The sequence below is a fragment of the Aspergillus puulaauensis genome, chromosome 1 (assembly GCF_016861865.1).
Source record: "Aspergillus puulaauensis MK2 DNA, chromosome 1, nearly complete sequence".
Classification (NCBI taxonomy): domain Eukaryota; kingdom Fungi; phylum Ascomycota; class Eurotiomycetes; order Eurotiales; family Aspergillaceae; genus Aspergillus; species Aspergillus puulaauensis.
In genome coordinates this window covers 4,147,834-4,165,382 of record NC_054857.1, presented here as the reverse complement: position 1 = coordinate 4,165,382, position 17,549 = coordinate 4,147,834, and the positions used below count along the sequence as shown (strand labels likewise).

The following is a 17,549-nucleotide window of genomic DNA, read 5'->3' as shown; positions in this document are numbered from 1 at the left end:
CATGCCGGAGGCATGAAGGTCCGCTTCACTGATTCTGTGAATTACGCGCTCCAGCACATACAAGTTGACAGCCAGGTTGCAACAGGGAGAGCCGTTCCTATTATGTGAACTATGTTGATACATTTGCCAGATGTTAAAAACTCAGCACTTATAAATAATGTACATAGGAGGGGCAAAAAAGATGAAAAATATAACTCCCCCGAGCCGGAATCGAGCCGGCGACCTTTCGGTTACAAAGAAGTACTGATGTACCACGTGATATTACAGCCGAACGCCATATCCAACTAGACCATCGGGGGTTGTTATGACTACCGGGGAATTATTTGGAATGATAAGGCACCATATGTCAGCCATATCATACCAGTGTTGTTATTCTTCACTGACGCGACGTTGAATCCTTATCGATCGTCATTACCATGTTTTTACGACGGAGGGGTAGACTCGTCCTTGCGAGTTGATGCACGCGAGCAAAACTACCCTGTCCGTAGAAGGTCGATTAAAGCGACATATCCTGGTTAGTTCGACAGTCCAGTTCAGGAGGGGCCATGGCTACAAATTATATATATATCACTGCAGAGGGGGTCTTCTCCAGGATACAGCAGCACTTTTTTGTTGAGGTAACCAAGGGACCAATTTGGCCCTGAACCTGAAGAGTTCAAGTTGCCCTGCCCCGCGTATCATGCTGAAACAAACCTTATACTGTACCTGGATCCGAGGGACTCTGTTACGAACACCTGAAGATCAGAGCGGTTGGGACCTCGGCCCACCACGGAGGCGGAAACATCACCAGAGTATCTGGCCAAACAAACATCAACCCCGACGATTCTCATCATAAGTCTTGCGTTATCCGTGGTTCTGCCCTGGATGCTCGGAGTATCTAGAGATGAATAGTGGGGCGAGTCGCCCAGTCGTTGAGCCCGAGCCGTTACTCTTACCAGCAGTAGCTCCGGCCAGGCCGTTAAGACCTGTGATCCCACCACTGATTCCCTCTCCCTTTCCCCAGACAAGCCGCCAGCCGGCCAACTGATATCCAACGTGGCCCTCTGCATTTAATTCTGCCCTGCATATTCACCGACCAGTGTAATTTGCACCCTGCAGCCTCTGATCCTGCTTGAAATAACATCCCTATTTTTGCCCGCATAGTCACCGAGCCTCCTCGCTTGATTTCCTTAATTTCGGCATCTGCTCCTTTTTGGTAGTCAGTAGCGTCTCGTTCAGGAGTTCAAAGAGATGGCCCTGAAGTAGCACGTTGCTTTCAATAATCTCTCGACAAGATACAACTCCTCATCACGTCACCCGTTGCCCCTACCACGTACCTGTATACCGCCTGCTCGTTTAACGCAAGTCCGCTCCGAAATCACAAGGACGCCTCAGCCGTTGACAAATCACACGGAATGAGCACAAGTCATGGAAGCTCTGGTTTATGAGAATTCGCCCCTGGCTGAATATCTACGAGGTTTGTTTGTCTATTGCCAATCGCTTTCGGACCGAATGGGACTGACGTTTGGGTGTTTAGGAGAAGGTGAACACGACCCAGACTGGACCGTTAAAGAGCCTGAGAATGGAGACGACTTGTCTGATTCAACCACGGCCGACTTCGCGCCCCGAGGAGCGTCACGATTCCAGACGCGTATACGAAACAAACTTCCAAAACCCCTGAACCTCAAGGCCTCACGACAAACGGCCGCATTGGGACGGTTATACGATGTCTGCGCTGTATGTTTACATAGCAACAATATACCGTCAAGGATATAGGTGCTAATGATGACTCTTAGTCGGTCTTGAACGCGCGTCTTGGCCGGAATGACAACGAGAGGTTCCTGGAACAATTTGGTTATGTGATTGTCGCCTCGCAGTTATTGAACGAACATAGTGCCCCCTCCTACACATCCGCCAATGACGTTCTGTCCAATACGGCTCCAACAGACCTCCCTACAATTTCTACGACGTTTGGCCTACAAGGTGCGTTCGTGACGGCCTCGACCTCATTCTCGATTGCTTGGTTATTACACTGGAGCCGACCTCGGACGGGAACGAGCATCAATCCTCGAAAAGTCGGCGTTTTATTAGTGCTAGTCCCGGTGCTGGGGATGTTGTTTTATGCCTTTGCCAAACGCCAATGGCTCAAGTACTTGCGACATCAAGCTGTCGATGCAGCTGTCCATTTAATTGGGAATGCCCAGGCATTTGATTCCGCGGCGTCCGCATCAGTAGTGTTCATACAAGAGGTTGAATTGGTGTCGAGAGGCTACCGCATGCAAGTATTCCCCATATACATACATCTACTGAAAGTGGTGTGCTAACCTGCCAATAGAAGTACACCACTGCCACCGATAAGTAGACTTGAAGACCAGACTCAGGTCCGGCGGTGTCTGAGACTTCGTCGCACTGTATCCGAATGCTTCTATTCCATGCTAGGCCACTATATCCAGGCGCAGCATACACTGGAACCATTAACAGACAGCTCCAACCTCGCCAAATATTACGATATTTATGACATTTCACCAGAAGAACTGGCGGAGGTTGAAACCGCGTTTGCTGATCGAGAAACAGAAGACCAGTTTTCCTTGAGAGGCCTTCGAACGCTTTTTGGGCGGCTATATCTCGTCAGAAAGAGCATCCTTTGCTCTCTTTTGGCTCTCGGAGCAGACGGAGGCGGTTCCGATATTACGAGATGGAGCACCGCGGTTGACCAGATGCGAAATCTGACAACAATAACTGGCGACAGCATGCAAAGGATGACTCGTATTCTCAACGAAGAAGATAGTACGGCCGATGCTATTCCAGCATCGCCACGCCCAACGGCTTCTCCAGGCAAAGAACGCCTTCGTTCCCAGTTTCGGAAACTGAACTCGCTTTCGCAGGGGATTCGTGCCCTTCACGCAAAGATGCACATTTTCAAGGAAGCATCTACAAGCGATTTAGATCGTACTGACACCAGTGAGCTAGAAGCGTCACTCTTGGCTCAGTATGAATCCATCGGAACCGATATCAAGGGCTTACTACAGGAATGGGAAGCCGGCAAGGCTAGTCTCACGAGTCTGGACAAGGAGTCCAATGCATCTCGCTCACGGCCGCCCAGTGGACTTTTCCCCTTATCACCTACACCCAGCCTGGGAGGCACTACTGCGGTAGAAGGTAGTCCATCCGAGGCTCTGAAAGCCTTGACTGGCGAGAGCCGGCCAGTTTCGGGTATAAACTACAATATTGACGACGCCGAAGAGATCTTTGAGGCTGTCGCCCTTCCAGCGCGAAAGAACAAGCGGCAGTCCCTGACGCGAGAAGAGCGCATTGCGCGGGTGAAAGAAGACCGAGCTAAACAGGCTGCTGCGAGGGATCGGACAGACGCCAATACTCACATGTTGAAAGAGCTCGAAATGGTGATCAAGCAGCGGCCTCGAACCGTACAATCAAAACGGGTTACAAGTCTCTGAACACTGCCCGGTTCTCTCTGCACGAAGCCGATTTATTTTCGCTTTTTCTCCGCATATACCTTGACTTAGAACTCTTCCATCGCTCGTTCCCAACTCGTGATTGATACCCCGACCGTATAGATTTGGCTGGAGCCTGGCGTTGAAGGTCTTTCTTATATTTATTTTCTTTCTCATTTGTCTGGTACATTCTATGATTCGGGTTGGATACTTTGGATTTCGTTTTGTAAAATACCTTATCCACTGTACCTTATTATTATTCGGCGTTTTGTTGTGGGAAAATGGGATGACAGGTTTCCTTGGTGTCACTATTATTACCGCCTCAGTATATACTATCAATAAACAATTGTTTAATACTGAATGCTCTCTTTTTCCAAGGCGACCCCCTCCCAGCCATAGTTCTAAGGCTGGAGCTGAACACGGTGCTGCCGAGCTAAGCCCAAATTGGTCAAATTAACACGACGCGTGAGGCCTACACGACCCACCAGAACGCGAACATCTCTGGCCTTGCTTGACATTTCCCCCCTCCAGCTCTTTCACCACTCAATTCTCTCGCATATTACTTGTGAGTTCCTGACAACAGTCTACCTTTTCGATAAAACGTATCTGACAATTCCTTCTTCTATCCAGAATTAATCGATCTCCGCTTCCTTCATCTCCTCTCAATCGCTCAACCCCGCCTTCACCGCATCCTCACTCAACACCACAGTCCTCAAGAGTAAGTAGCTGGGAGCGGAATATTAGATTGAGGCCTGTTTAACCAGGAGAACAGTGTTGGAAGCCCGCCTAGAACAAGCCAGTCTGCTCAAGCGCGTATGTATCAGCCCAATCAAGGATCGTGTTTCCTGATCAGTTGCTCACCAAGCTCCCCACCATTTAGGTCGTCGACGCCATTAAAGACCTCGTACAGTACTGCAACTTCGATTGCAATGACTCCGGAATCGCCCTTCAGGCCATGGACAACTCCCACGTTGCCCTTGTGTCCATGCTTCTGAAGGCTGAAGGGTTCTCCCCCTACCGCTGTGACCGCAACATTCCTATCGGTATCGACCTCGTCTCCTTGACCAAGGTCCTCCGCGCTGCTCAGAATGAAGATATCTTGACTCTGAAGGCGGACGACTCTCCAGATGTCGTTAATTTGATGTTTGAGAGTGCCGAGACGGACAGGCTGAGCGAATACGACATCAAGCTGATGGACATTGACCAAGAGCACTTGGCTATCCCCGAAACAGAGTACGCTGCTACAGTGGAGATGCCCTCAGCGGAATTCCAACGGATCTGCAGAGATCTCAATGCTCTTTCTGAATCCGGTGCGTGACTTCTCTTCGATTTGTAGCGTAAACCCAATTATTGTTGGGCTGTGACTGACTGGCGTTATTCAGTTGTGATCGAAGCAACAAAGGAAGGCGTCAAATTCTCCTGCTCCGGTGACATCGGCAGCGGTTCGGTCACCATCCGCCAGCACACAAGCGTTGATAAGCCTGACCAGAACGTCTCGATTGTTCTCAGTGAACCTGTTGCCCTCACATTCTCCCTTAAGTACCTTGTCAACTTCTGTAAGGCCACAAACCTTTCCAGCACAGTGAGCCTCTCGCTCTCCCAGGAAGTTCCTCTTCTCGTCGAGTATGGCCTCGGAAGTGGCCACCTGAGGTTCTACCTCGCACCCAAGGTAAGTGTTCACCAAATCCACCCTAAGGACTATGAAAGCGAAGAATGTGTACCAATGGAACTTGCAACAGATCGGTGATGAGGAGTGAGTGCGGCCCGGGGTGATATGAACTGAACCATTATGATCACGAAAGGGATGCATCAAGGTGGAAATGATTACATACCTCTCCTTGTTTACTTTTTTCTTTTTCTTTTTCTTTTCTACTGTCTCAAAATACTCCTGGATGTTTGACGTTATCCTGCTGAGGAAGTCTTCTACCATAATATCCATTCTAGATATCAAGCGATTGACGGTGTTACGCGTTACTTGGTCAACTACCAATCGAGTTTTTAAGTCTGATTCGTAAACTAGTCCGACACCTTAATTATTTTGCATGATGCGAGCGAGTATCCATCCACGGTATCTTCCGACATCAAATCCCCAATCGCCTTACACCCGAAAGCAGATTCGACCATCTCCCTCACCCAACAATCCTAAGGGACTCACGCCCCAGACCCAACAAATTAGCAAGGCCACAAAAACAGCTCCTTCCAGCACCCACTAGACGATTCTCGCCTAAAGGGCAGAGAAGAAAAAACTAACCTGGAAAAAAAAGGAAGTGAAGCGCCATCCCCCCAGAATAATCGGAATCGAATGATACCACATATACCAGCTAGTAGCGGTAGCTGGCGCGGCATGCTGCGTATTGCACTAAAGTGTCGGGCCCCGGGAAGGGGACACACACAATCTTCGCAACGACTCTCCCAAGGGGAAATCCGCAAGAAAAAAAATTTCCACGGCCCCGATGTTTCTGATGCCAATTGCAGATGTGCTCACACCAGACCCTTGCGGGTTGTACCAGCCCCTCTTCCTCAACGAGGAAAAAGAGGCGGGTTGGTGGGTTGAAGATTCCTCCGAATTTCTCATTTGCAGGGGGTTGAACCGGATGATGCGGGGTGTCATGCCGGTGACAGGACGGCGAGCATCCTGTCGTGTGTAGCAAAGAAACGCAGCATTGGGGGGATGGCGCTTGGGAGAAGAAAAGAAGAGGAGGTGTTTTTGCGGTTTTTTTTTTGTTTCTGTGTCACCGTGATGGTGGGTTCACCGCTTACTTAGGTGGGCTGGGAGGAGGATGAGTTGGTCACGTGAAGTGTAGAACAACAGGCATTGTTGTTTCGATTTCAACTTGTTTTGCGGGGAGCTGACCTGAAAGCAATTGCTTGCTCGTTGCGCGTCTGCCAATGATATTATCAGGCCTGAAATCATACTCAAGTTTGCCTATCCAAGGAGGGATGCAGGGTTCAGCTTCCGTGGGGTGGAGCAATTGTGCAATAAGATTGCTCGCATGGGATCTCTTCACTCGACAGGTCCAAAGTAACCCAATCATGCGGCCAGTTATTTCGAGTAGATGATGTCTGAGGTGCTTTTGAGACACTGCATGGTTTACGAGTTTGTATGTATTCGCAGAACTTACAGAAATGCTACAGTTGTCTTGGTTCTATAGATCTTGAAAGGATTTACGCACGCGACCAGAGTTAAACGGATAACAACCCTTAAAATACGCCTGAATAAATCCCATTGTTGAGTATCCACAGGGCACAGAGTGATACTGCTAGTAGCCCCCTTACTATATGGACCCTTTCCGATCGCAGGGTTCTACATCAAACGATGTTCCCACCACAGAAGCCACTCCTCCCAGCCCTGCACGGCACAAAGTGGCTTGCGTGTTTCAACACCGCCACACTCCACGGCAACCGAGATGAGGTTTGATTACGCGTGGTCTGGACTCGGCCACGGTCCTTCTTACGTCTGTGATTTCAGACTGGTATCGAGGCTCGAGCTATTGGGCGAAGACGAGGCGGAGTTCTTGGCTGTTTCGCTGGCGCAAGATTGGTCGATTTACTGTGTTGACCCCCATACCTGAGATTCGATTGCACCACAGAGTACGGGTCACTGTGGACAATTGTGGACGGCCGAACGGCCTTCCCAATTGTTTTGACATTTGCATAATATTGTGGTCTGTGGACAAATAGCTGTAAATCTTGTCCTCGCATTCCACCTCTATGACCATCAATTATCGAATTCCTGCAGGGACTTGTGCCTCGCGGGCTGCAGGAGAGCACCTATAAATAGCGAGCGTGTTGCTAATGCGACGATCATGGTTCAAGATCAACAAAATAGTAGCAATCATCAACGTGCAGGCCGTAGTGACAAAAATAATGAAATCCACGTTGTTTCCGGGTGAAGATCATGATTTGGTTCGGCTTTAGGGCTGGAATGAAGACGACCATGACAAGGCTGGGAGAGAGTCCGCGGCCATAGCACAGGAAACGGTGTCTACGAGAAACAAGTGCCCTTGGCTGCTGGATAAGCTGCGAGCCGTGTCGTTGGGGGGACGGGATAAGACCGAGCACAAGGAGTATTTTTAGAAGAATGGCGGGATAATTAATTAATGAAGAGCTGGAGGCAGAGGGAGAAAGAGGAAAAGGCCACCGTTAGCTGTCAACAGTCTGGACTCAGGACCACGTAAAGCAGCCCAGTGCCTGGGAGTCCCACCGGCTCCTCTGCTCCTTAAACCACGGTTGACTGCCAGGCACCCTGGGCTGGCCTGGAAATTACCGGAGTCTCCCGCTGTTTCGCGTCCCCCAGTTTTGGAACCTTTGAATTTGATTGTCTTCATTTTTTGTCCGCTTTTCCCTCATTCCCTCTGTTGTTCTTGGTCCCAGCGCTCAATTCCGCCGCGTGTCGGTCGATCTCCTTCATTCTTTCTGGCCTCGAGATTCATTCGTTTTCCGTCGCTCGCTTCGTCTTCAACCTTTTGCTGGTTTTCCACCACCAGTCCACCTCCCTCGCCCGGCATCGCCTTGACGATCCATGTGAGCCTCCCCGCCCGACAAACCACCGCGTGTCACAGGCGGCTTGGCAATCTTGAGCACTCCCTGGAGCCTGAGGAAATCTAAGTCATCTTCTTCTCGAAACCCTTTCTGCGATCGCCCTCCCTTCTTCAACTCGCCCCATCTCCGGTCTGTCGGTCGATTCTAGGGGGCTTTATTGCGGCTTATACGATCGCTGGGGATCCGTCCCCTCGGTGCTTGTCGGTCCGTTCGCAATCTGACTTGTCTTGACCTCGAAAAGGCTTCGAAAAGCGAAGCCACCTCGAGGAGGCGGCCGTGGGACGACAGCGCCCAACCTTCGAATCGAATTCACGCTGCCGGCCTGCTTACCACCTCCGCGGTGGTAAACCGCCATACTACACCGTCACTCCCTGAACGAATTCCCGAACGACACCAGCTCCGTAACGGAGCAATTCGTCAAGATTTATTCCAACACATCGAGAGCCTCGCTCTTCGGCGGGTCGTTCGATCCGACTTTCAGGCGAGAGCACGGAGGTTTTCGCGCGAGAGAAGGATACATAAATGTGACTCCACCACCGCCGAAAAAGAAAATGTACAAACCAAATACCATGTGGACATGGTCATTCGCCATCGTCGCCTTAGTACAAACAATTATCACACTTGCACTAGAATGGTATGTTATGTCATGGAAGTGATTCCCGTACTTGATCCTTGAGGCTGATGCTAGGGGTTCGATGCTATAGTTATGTCTTCGCAAATTTCCAAATCCAACTCGAACCTGAGGCCGAAATCGTGACCTCATCAAAAACGATACCCACTTTCCTGGCCCTGTACAGTTTCGGATTCATATACGAATTGCTGCTTGTATATGATGCGCTTCGACTCAAGAACACCATTCAAGTCATCGGGCTGTGTTTCTGCAATGTCGGGTTATTGGTCTACGGTGCCGTGCAGGTACAGCAAATCAAGGAAGCCGTGGGGGTTTTGACAGACAACGATGTTATCAACCCGAATATCTGGGAGCAAACTCAACCGTTTCTAATCATCATTCCAATCGTTGTGGCCATGGGTTCATTACTGATGATAATTGTCGCCTGGAAGCTATATGATGAATTTGCGTGGTCAATCTACAAGCATATCAGTGCCGATTTACGTATGAAGCGTCGATATTTGACGTACCAGGTATGTGGGATTGAATTTACACATTCAGTAATTTACCTGAATACTGATACATGGCTAGATTTACATCGCCCTCCTCAAGTTCGATTTCTTTTTCTTCCTTGGATTTACCGTCCAATTCCTTGTCATCGTTACGATAAGGAAAGATAGCGAGTTTGCCCTTACCACGGCCGCTGTGCCAGTAACGATCCTGATTCTTCTCGCCGCGGCATTCTTCGTGCGACGTGAGAGTTCGTTAGGAATGATCGCAATTATTGTAAGCCGCCCCCTCTGCGCGCCCGATGTTGAAGCTATTGAAGCGGCTTACTGATATAATGATAGCTCCTTTATTTTGCGGCTATGGCGTACTTCCTGTTCAAGTTGGTTCGCATGTATCAGCCAGCAACCGAAAATGACTATACGCCAGCTCGTCGGTCTCTGACATTCTTCGCTGTTATCACTCTAATTCTAATTGTGATGACCATCGTCAATGCTTGTATATGCATGCACAACTTCAACAAGGGGTTAAAACCTCACATCAACAAGAAAAAGAAGGACAAGGAGGCAGAGAAAAATTCTACCGAGTTGACGGCCGTTGACGGCCAAGTGATGCCCGGCCGAATGATGATTGATTGAACGAGGGCCCGTTCGCCTCGACTGGCTGTTGTTTATTGGGTCGATATATATATGTTGCCTAATTGGCCGTGTCTCGACGGGAATATTGAGCTAGGGCGTCTTTCGAACATTTACAACATGATACCTTTTCCTACATTACTCGGGTTTTGTTATGACTGCTTACTATCTATACAGTCTGGGTTGTTTATTTTATTCCTTGATTCTTTCATATGTCAGTTCAAAGTACCCATAGCGTCTGCTTGATGAATATCTCTATGCTGCGGTTATCTAGCTACATTCATGCCCCACTATCACGACCATATTCGATATTTCCTGTAGTTACTTTTATAATAGTTCATTCACCTATGAATGTCACCATATTCACTTGGAATTTAACTTATATTCGTATTTGGTTCACTTCAATTATGTAGCGCATCAATTTGCTCATTAGTCTGAGAAAGCCATCGATTTGCCCGCCTGGCAGAAGGTGAAATGTAATTACAAAGTGGATGTAAAATAATGGAATTTTATTGGCTGAGTGAGCCGGGGGACCGAAAAATGACAATACGTGACGATACCCGGCCAGTGAAAGTGATCGTGTCCTTTCGACGACTCCAGACCTCACCTCACCAGTTCTTAACTTCGACTCTTCTCTTCACGCCCTTTCTCTCCTTGTCTTCTCAGCCAAAAATTTCTTCTGCTTCTCAACTTTATTTCTGTAATTTATATCGACCTTCGCTCTCTGCTCTACCCGCTCATTTCACTTCGTCTCACAATGGTGGGTGACCCTTTTTGTCGATCCTCGATCCTCGAAGCAGCCACTTCATATTTCGGAGCGAATTCATCTGCGATTCGCCCCTATGCGGCCTCAATTGAGTCAATATAGCTAACATGACCTCTCCTCTCTAGGCATCCCCTCGCGCTGCTTCCCCTCTGACCTCTGGTGCTGAGTCTGGCCCGGATTCCAAGTCCACTGGCGCCGCCGCCTCCGCCTCCTCGGTCAACCGCCCTTCTTCTCCCACTCCTCCTGGTGGTCCTCGCGCTGCTTTGCGTCGCCGCGCGGCCGCCGACCACAAGGAGTCTCTCCGCAATGTCCGCCCTAGCTCGACCCGCTCCGCCGGTGCTGGTGGCTCCTCTAGCACCATGCTGAAGCTGTACACGGATGAGAGCCCTGGTCTGAGGGTTGACCCTGTTGTCGTGTTGGTTCTCAGCTTAGGCTTCATCTTCTCCGTTGTTGGTCTCCATGGTATGTGTTTCCCTCTATGAGATCTAAGCTTGATTTGATTGAAGACTGACCTGTGTGTTCGCTTCAGTCATTGCCAAGATCACCCGCAAGTTCTCCTCGTAAATTGCGCAGTTGTAACCGACATATCGCCTACTTCGCCGTCTCGTCTCGGGGAAGACTGAGCTTGATGTGTGCAGAAAGGATACTGGACGTTCATTCTAGCAGTATGGTCTCGGTTCAGGATTGTTGAACTGCAATTACTTGCTCGATGAATATACCGGCCGTTCCGCAACTCATCGACTTCCGAGGAGCGCGAAATAAACCCTCGAACATTTCTGAACCTTCGAAAATCATATACCCCGTTACTCTACTCTGTTTCGTTCCATGCGCCGGCGAGCCTGGGATGTACAGTTCCTCGAAACCACCTGCCCCGAATTTTTCCTTGCTGGAGTGCTTTTAGAGCCAATACCCGTCTGCAGTATGGGTTTTGCGTTGAATATTATTATTTTTTTGTTTGCATTCGGTGCTCGGTATCGCATAAAGTCAATGCAGAGTCAGTCAAGTTAGTTACAATTGGGAACAATGCATCTGTATATTATACTAGTTTCGCCAACTAAGGATCTCGGCACGATGTAGTCCTAACGCACGAATCAAGGGGATCTCTTCTTCGCTATCGGCTCACAGATCGATGTATATCAGTGGTGTGTCTCTTAACTCTAGGATTGAAACGTACCTACGATTGGCCACGCCACGGGTCTAGGTAGCCATGCAGCAGCTAGAAACATGAAAAGCCTGGATAAGCACGCCCTGATTCCAACGAACCTCCTAGCTGGGGCCCCGCCATTTGTGCATCCAGGTATCTTCCGAAATCTAGAAGGATATGTAGGTTCCCTAGACCAGGTGACATAAGCGATGGCCGGACTAACTAGCTAGCTAACCACGATAAGCGTATCAGAGGAGAAGGCTCAGGGGTCGTGCGATTTTGAGCCGAATAGCGTTGCGCTGTTCGAATACCTCTTGTTATATATGATTCTATCGAATGGGAGCGAGCTTATACTCCGGATGCGGGAGCTTGAGCCAGGGTTGGGGGTAAGCCGTGGGGAAGATGCAAAACAATCCGAGCATGCACTTATCGATTATTAGTGGGAGATTGGAGTAAACACCGTTATCTCGACCGTTTACGCCTCCTGCTCATAGTGACAGCTTTCATGGCCGAGTACTCCGGACTTGCTTATCAACTTGTTCTCCCGCCCAATAGAAGCGCCGCGAGCTTTGCTGATAAGAATGCGATTCGCCAATGACAACAAACCACCAGCACTGCGTCCCGCTGGCCACGATAACGATATGGATCTAAGTCAGCCTGCCTGAGCTTATTGCTATTCTTTCGCAGGAATTTGGCGGAATCGTCCGTGGAAACGATGGGAGCCCTATTGCCAAGCTTCGATGGGCATTACGAAACATGGGCGCCCTTATCAGCGCTGGCTGCTGGGGCTTGCACCCGGGGTCAGTATATCATTCTTATTTATCATCGCCATTGACAATCATTGCTTGACTATCGCTGCTGTCTATGAAGAGCTTGATTATTGTCTTTGCGGGATCGGAGGTTTATGGCTTCATATCAACCACTCGCCCTGCATTGATATCCGCATTTCCTGTCCCAAGAGTGATACTTATTGCAGACTACCTACTTTCGGGACTGTAGCCCTTTACTTAGCTGCAATAAGCCTGCCTTCCCTGATCTATCCAAGCATGGTTGCTGTTACTGCAGGCCCCGATGCACCGGGCGTCGAGACTGTCACGTTTACAGCTCCCCTTTCTCAAGCGTTTGGTTATGGTATTATCATTGGGTTAGGGTTTGCTTTCGCTCTGGTGATGATCTTCATCACCTGGGCTCTCAAGAGGTATGGCTACAGGCCCAACGGGATATTTGAATAATGTTAACAATGAACAGATACCAGCATGAAGTTATAACATCTGAGATGTTCTCCACCGCCGGTCGAAGCGTCAAGTCGGGGTTGGTAGCCTCAGCGGTTGTGAGTAGTTGGACTTGGGCTGCTACCCTTCTGCAATCGTCCGCCGTGGCCTACCAGTACGGTACTTCTGGGCCTTTCTTCTATGCATCGGGTTAGTTCTTCACAGTGGCATGGCAATGAACCAGTGTTCAAAATTGACAAGTTTGAATAGGCGCAACTGTCCAGATTATCTTGTTTGCAACGCTCGCCATCGAGCTCAAGAGACGTGCACCCAACGCACATACCTTCCTGGAAGCTATCCGCGCTCGCTACGGTACCACGGTGCATGCAGTCTTTATCATTTTTTGCTTGATGACCAACATCCTCGTTACTGCCATGTTGCTTACCGGTGGTGCTGCGGTTCTGAACACCATGACTGGTGTCCCAGTGGTTGCTGCCTGCTTCCTGCTACCGATTGGCGTGGTGCTTTATACACTTTTTGGTGGTATCAAGGCCACTTTCATTACTGACTACATGCACACGGTTGTCATCGTCGTCATCATCTTCATATTCTCATTCTCCGCGTACGCCACCAGTGACAGACTCGGCTCTCCTGGAAAGGTGTACGACTTGCTGGTCCAGGCTGCGCAGCGCAACCCCGTCGAGGGAAATGCCGAAGGAAGTTACTTGACTATGAGGTCCAAGAACGGCGGCATTTTCTGGGTTATCAACCTCGTTGGAAACTTTGGCACCGTCTTCCTAGACAACGGATACTACAACAAAGCTATTGCGGCGCATCCAGTCCACGCTTTCCCCGGGTATGTCATCGGCGGCCTCTGCTGGTTCGCAATCCCCTGGCTTTGCGCAACAACAATGGGCCTATCCGCCCTCGCCCTTGAAGGTACCCGCCGCATCGCCTCAGTAGACGTAACCGCAGGCCTCGTGCTCCCCTTTGCCTCTGTCGAACTCCTAGGCTACAGCGGCGCGGTCTGCACAACCCTCATGATCTTCATGGCCGTCACATCCGCCTTCTCTGCGCAGCTCATCGCCGTCTCCTCAATCCTCACCTACGACATCTACCAAGCCTACCTCAACCCCTCCGCAAAGGGCAAGCGCCTCGTCTGGATCTCCCATCTCTCCTGCATCGTCTTCGCAATCATCATGGCCGCCTTTGCCACAGGCCTCCACTATGCCGGCATCGGCATGGGCTACCTCTACCTCCTCATGGGGGTCATAATCTCCTCCGCCGTTTTCCCAGGCGCCATGACCCTCGTCTGGAAAGGCCAGAACTGGATCGCTGCCGCCGCATCACCGGTCCTTGGCCTCGCAATGTCCCTAATCGCATGGCTCGTCACAACAAAAACACAGTATGGTGTCTTCACTGTGGAATCCACCGGCGCGAACTACCCAATGCTCGCGGGAAATGTCGCTGCCCTCCTCAGCCCTGTCGTTTTCTCCCCAGTTATTACGTACCTTTTCGGACCCCAGAACTACGACTACGAGTCCATGCGCGCAATCCGCAAAGTCGACGACTCGGACGTCGCGGCCGCCGCACACATCGACCTAGAACTCGTCCCCGGCGAGAATCCATCACCGAGACAAGAGGAAGAAGAAGAGGAGGAAACCAAGAAACTCAACAAGGCGGCCTTTATGTCCCGCGGGCTAACCATCGGCATGGTCATCTGCTTCCTCCTCCTCTGGCCGATCCCAATGTATGGCTCGGGTTATGTCTTCAGCAGGAAGTTCTTCACGGGGTGGATTGTTGTGGGTATTATTTGGCTGTTTGGGACTGCATTTGGGGTTATCATTTTCCCGTTGTGGGAGGGGAGGGAGAGTATTGTGCGCACTGCGAGGCTTATGGCTCTTGATGCGATGGGGAGGAAGAGGGCTGCGTTGGAGGGAAGGAGTGGGAGTGAGGTTGAGGTTGAGGAGAGTACACCGTCGGGAGTTGCTACGCCGACTGAGAAAGTCGTTGTTAAACGGGACGCTGATTGATTATGGGTTGTATTGGTTTTGAAGCGCTTGTTCTATTGATTATGTATGTTGGACGGTGCGGTTTGTTTGGTGGGTAGTTCTTGTTGTATGTGTTTAATTACTTATACCCCTCATGGTTTTGTCGATACGACTTGACGATGCCATACAGGAGATGGCTTGATTGTACTCAAATAGATGATGTCCGTCCTTTGATTGTTATGATTGAGCAATTAGGCAGTAGTGTCATTAATGATCCATCGTCAATGGTACAATACATTAAAAAGAAAAGAGAAAGAAAAATCCCAGCCCCAAAACTCAACAAGCCATGCTTTAACCGAAGTATCAAGCAGCAAAAAAATAAAAATAAAGGCATTGTAGGAATAATGATCGAGAACGTGAACACCAATTGCAATCACTTATACCCGTACTGCTGCGGAGGCGGAGACGTAGCTCCAGACGCCACAGGCGGTCCTTGCACTTGCTGTCCCTCCTGTCCTTGCGGTGGCGGATGTTGCTGTTGCTGTTGCCCGGCAAAATACGCATTTGGTGGCGGCTGCGGCCCATATCCTGCATTTGGCGGAGCCCGAGTTTCTGGGGTTATATCAGGGCGGTCACTTTTTCGTTTTTGTTAGTGGGCTGGACTATGACAGGATGGAGGGTGACCTACCGTAAGTCCTGGGTGAATCGGCATGTGTAGCAGGTGACTTCCTTGTATTTGTGGATTGCCATTGGGATTAGAGGCTGCGATGCGAGGGCATGTTAGTATCTTCCTTCATTCGCCCTTTGCTGTTTTGGAGGAGGGATGGTAGTCCAGAGGTGGGTGTCATACAATAAAGCACACTGTGAAGAACGGCCTGTGTTCATTATGTTAGCTTCACAGCTATTTAATTTAGAGCAGGAGACAAACCATCGGGTTATACACCGTCCATTGTAATGTTGACCTATGATTGTATAGAGTAATTAGTCATCGTGGCTGGATCCAGGAACCGGCGGCGGAGGGCCAGGGTCCATATGCGCTCGCAGAAAGGGCGGCCGTAGATTCCGAAACAGGGATAAATAAGACATACAGTTATAGCAAAAAGCTCTAACATTCTCGTAACCCTCTAGCATGGAGGTAAACTCTAAGAACTAGTCAGTATGTGCTGCTAAAACTATTGTGGTGGATATCGGGCCATCCGATGTTCGTAAACCGGTGGAGGGCTATGACGAAGGATCCAGCTAGGAGTAGTAAGGTGGAACGAACCATGCGTCCCGAAGGTGATACAGATGGCCATGCTGGCTGGATCTGAGTTCTGACTGCGATAGTTGGATGATAGGAAGGGTGGTTTCCTGGGATTGTACTTGGTATTGATTTATAAAGTTTTGGAAGTCCAGGAATGGGCGGAGGATTGGCTTGTCACAGGTGTGGTGAAAGGGTGAAGGCAGCACTTATTTAACTGGAAACGGAGGTGTTGACGTGTGGCGCTGTGGCTTAGGCGCCTCTTGGCGGGTTTGATTATGAGGATTGCATGGCACGGCGAGCACGTGCCATTCCATTTTCTTGGGCTTTTCTTATGGAACTTGGCATGGTTATTCACCTGCAGAGCTTAATAGGAGTCTATTGGAATAATTGGCAGTGTAAAGAATTGGTTATGCACGTGTTTACGTGGCAGGCATACGGCTGGATCTGGAGTTTTCTTGAGTATGATTCCAGATAGATTTATTTTGCCAATAATAACACCGAAAAGTAAATTTAGTAACAGAAAAAGCACGCGGAGGTAGCTATAAAGTGCTCTGGTTTCAAGACACCCTCTCGCTGTGGCTGGGGAATCGTGACAAAGTGGTATGGGAGCATTGGAATGGCATACGCCATGGTATTTTGAGAGCTCGGACGGGTGATTTTTGGTTCGCACCGTAGTGTATGGGTCTGATACCCGCTGTAATCTATTGTGTCTTGAAGAGCAGGATGGCGCAGTGACCGAGATAGAAGTAGATAAAATGCTTCGTTTCTGGACGGGGTCAGCATATGCTTTACGTCTGGTATCATTTGCGCGGTGACAATTACCGTGTGTGACAAAGCTGCCAAAGTTCCGTCCGACCACACAGTGCCATGTAGCACCCTTGCGAGAGTCAAACTGTTTCCTTGTAAGATTCGCCAGTTATCGTAGGAATATCGGGGATCGCGGACTTCTCTCTTGATGTATTGAGCAATATCCTAGCCACCATTAGCATCGAATTGATTATGCAGCGGAAAATATGAGATACCTTCTCAATGTGGTACTTTTCCATAGCCTCGATAGCTAAACAATTAGCCTGAATCTCCTGGTTCGACTAAGTAGTCCATACCAACTTCGACAGCCTCCTGCTGCATATCCTCCGACTATCACATCATGAGAATCAATTTATTCACTTGGCATGGAAGCGCCTTACCATGTCGACGGATTTAATTTGAGCTGGCATCGACGTTAGTTGGTTTATGGGGAAGCGTGTGTGGTATTCCGACACTTACGCTCGAGCTTGTCCTTCTTTTCGGAGGCCATTTTGAGAGGAGTGAGCGCAATCGGCGATACAATCAAAGTAAGAGAAAAAGACCGTAACGACTAAAGTCCGCAATGATTCAGATCTTTAATCCAAGCGGGCGTGGTTTAGATGGGTCGTCTGTTTGGATGCGCGCACTGGAAACTCCGCGCGAGTGCCCGTGCACAGACCACA

The 17,549-nt window shown here is 49.6% G+C and overlaps 7 protein-coding genes and 1 non-coding gene across 8 annotated transcripts; 5 read left to right on the top strand and 3 right to left on the bottom strand.

Annotated features, from left to right (window-relative positions):
- Positions 1-195: 195 nt before the first annotated feature.
- Positions 196-299, bottom strand: APUU_t10010S. Its single transcript has one exon. It is a non-coding gene; the product is annotated as a tRNA-Tyr (tRNA).
- Positions 300-1,407: 1,108 nt separating this feature from the next.
- On the top strand, positions 1,408-3,434 carry APUU_11647A (vezatin family protein; the record flags this gene model as incomplete). Its single annotated transcript, XM_041697760.1, has 4 exons — positions 1,408-1,456; positions 1,517-1,716; positions 1,776-2,257; positions 2,315-3,434. 4 exons carry the CDS (start codon positions 1,408-1,410, stop codon positions 3,432-3,434), a joined length of 1,851 nt encoding a protein of 616 aa, XP_041551013.1.
- A 714-nt stretch (positions 3,435-4,148) lies between these two features.
- Positions 4,149-5,178, top strand: POL30 (proliferating cell nuclear antigen; the record flags this gene model as incomplete). Its single annotated transcript, XM_041697759.1, has 4 exons — position 4,149; positions 4,204-4,244; positions 4,312-4,741; positions 4,814-5,178. Coding segments are annotated over 4 exons (837 nt in total).
- Positions 5,179-8,524: 3,346 nt separating this feature from the next.
- On the top strand, positions 8,525-9,728 carry APUU_11645A (uncharacterized protein; the record flags this gene model as incomplete). The annotated part of the gene is made up of 4 exons (XM_041697758.1): positions 8,525-8,607; positions 8,678-9,116; positions 9,175-9,369; positions 9,435-9,728. The coding sequence occupies 4 exons, from the start codon at positions 8,525-8,527 to the stop codon at positions 9,726-9,728; spliced, it is 1,011 nt and encodes a 336-aa protein (XP_041551011.1).
- A 754-nt stretch (positions 9,729-10,482) lies between these two features.
- On the top strand, positions 10,483-11,055 carry SBH1 (SEC61-beta family protein; the record flags this gene model as incomplete). The annotated part of the gene is made up of 3 exons (XM_041697757.1): positions 10,483-10,485; positions 10,617-10,953; positions 11,021-11,055. 3 exons carry the CDS (start codon positions 10,483-10,485, stop codon positions 11,053-11,055), a joined length of 375 nt encoding a protein of 124 aa, XP_041551010.1.
- A 1,626-nt stretch (positions 11,056-12,681) lies between these two features.
- Positions 12,682-14,879, top strand: APUU_11643A (sodium:solute symporter family protein; the record flags this gene model as incomplete). The annotated part of the gene is made up of 3 exons (XM_041697756.1): positions 12,682-12,833; positions 12,884-13,056; positions 13,117-14,879. The coding sequence occupies 3 exons, from the start codon at positions 12,682-12,684 to the stop codon at positions 14,877-14,879; spliced, it is 2,088 nt and encodes a 695-aa protein (XP_041551009.1).
- A 391-nt stretch (positions 14,880-15,270) lies between these two features.
- On the bottom strand, positions 15,271-16,132 carry APUU_11642S (rhodopsin family protein; the record flags this gene model as incomplete). The annotated part of the gene is made up of 6 exons (XM_041697755.1): positions 15,271-15,472; positions 15,526-15,599; positions 15,688-15,712; positions 15,766-15,799; positions 15,926-15,979; positions 16,102-16,132. The coding sequence occupies 6 exons, from the start codon at positions 16,130-16,132 to the stop codon at positions 15,271-15,273; spliced, it is 420 nt and encodes a 139-aa protein (XP_041551008.1).
- A 649-nt stretch (positions 16,133-16,781) lies between these two features.
- On the bottom strand, positions 16,782-17,377 carry DYN2 (dynein light chain DYN2; the record flags this gene model as incomplete). Its single annotated transcript, XM_041697754.1, has 7 exons — positions 16,782-16,846; positions 16,903-16,972; positions 17,026-17,052; positions 17,103-17,137; positions 17,184-17,217; positions 17,268-17,290; positions 17,347-17,377. The coding sequence occupies 7 exons, from the start codon at positions 17,375-17,377 to the stop codon at positions 16,782-16,784; spliced, it is 285 nt and encodes a 94-aa protein (XP_041551007.1).
- Positions 17,378-17,549: the final 172 nt, after the last annotated feature.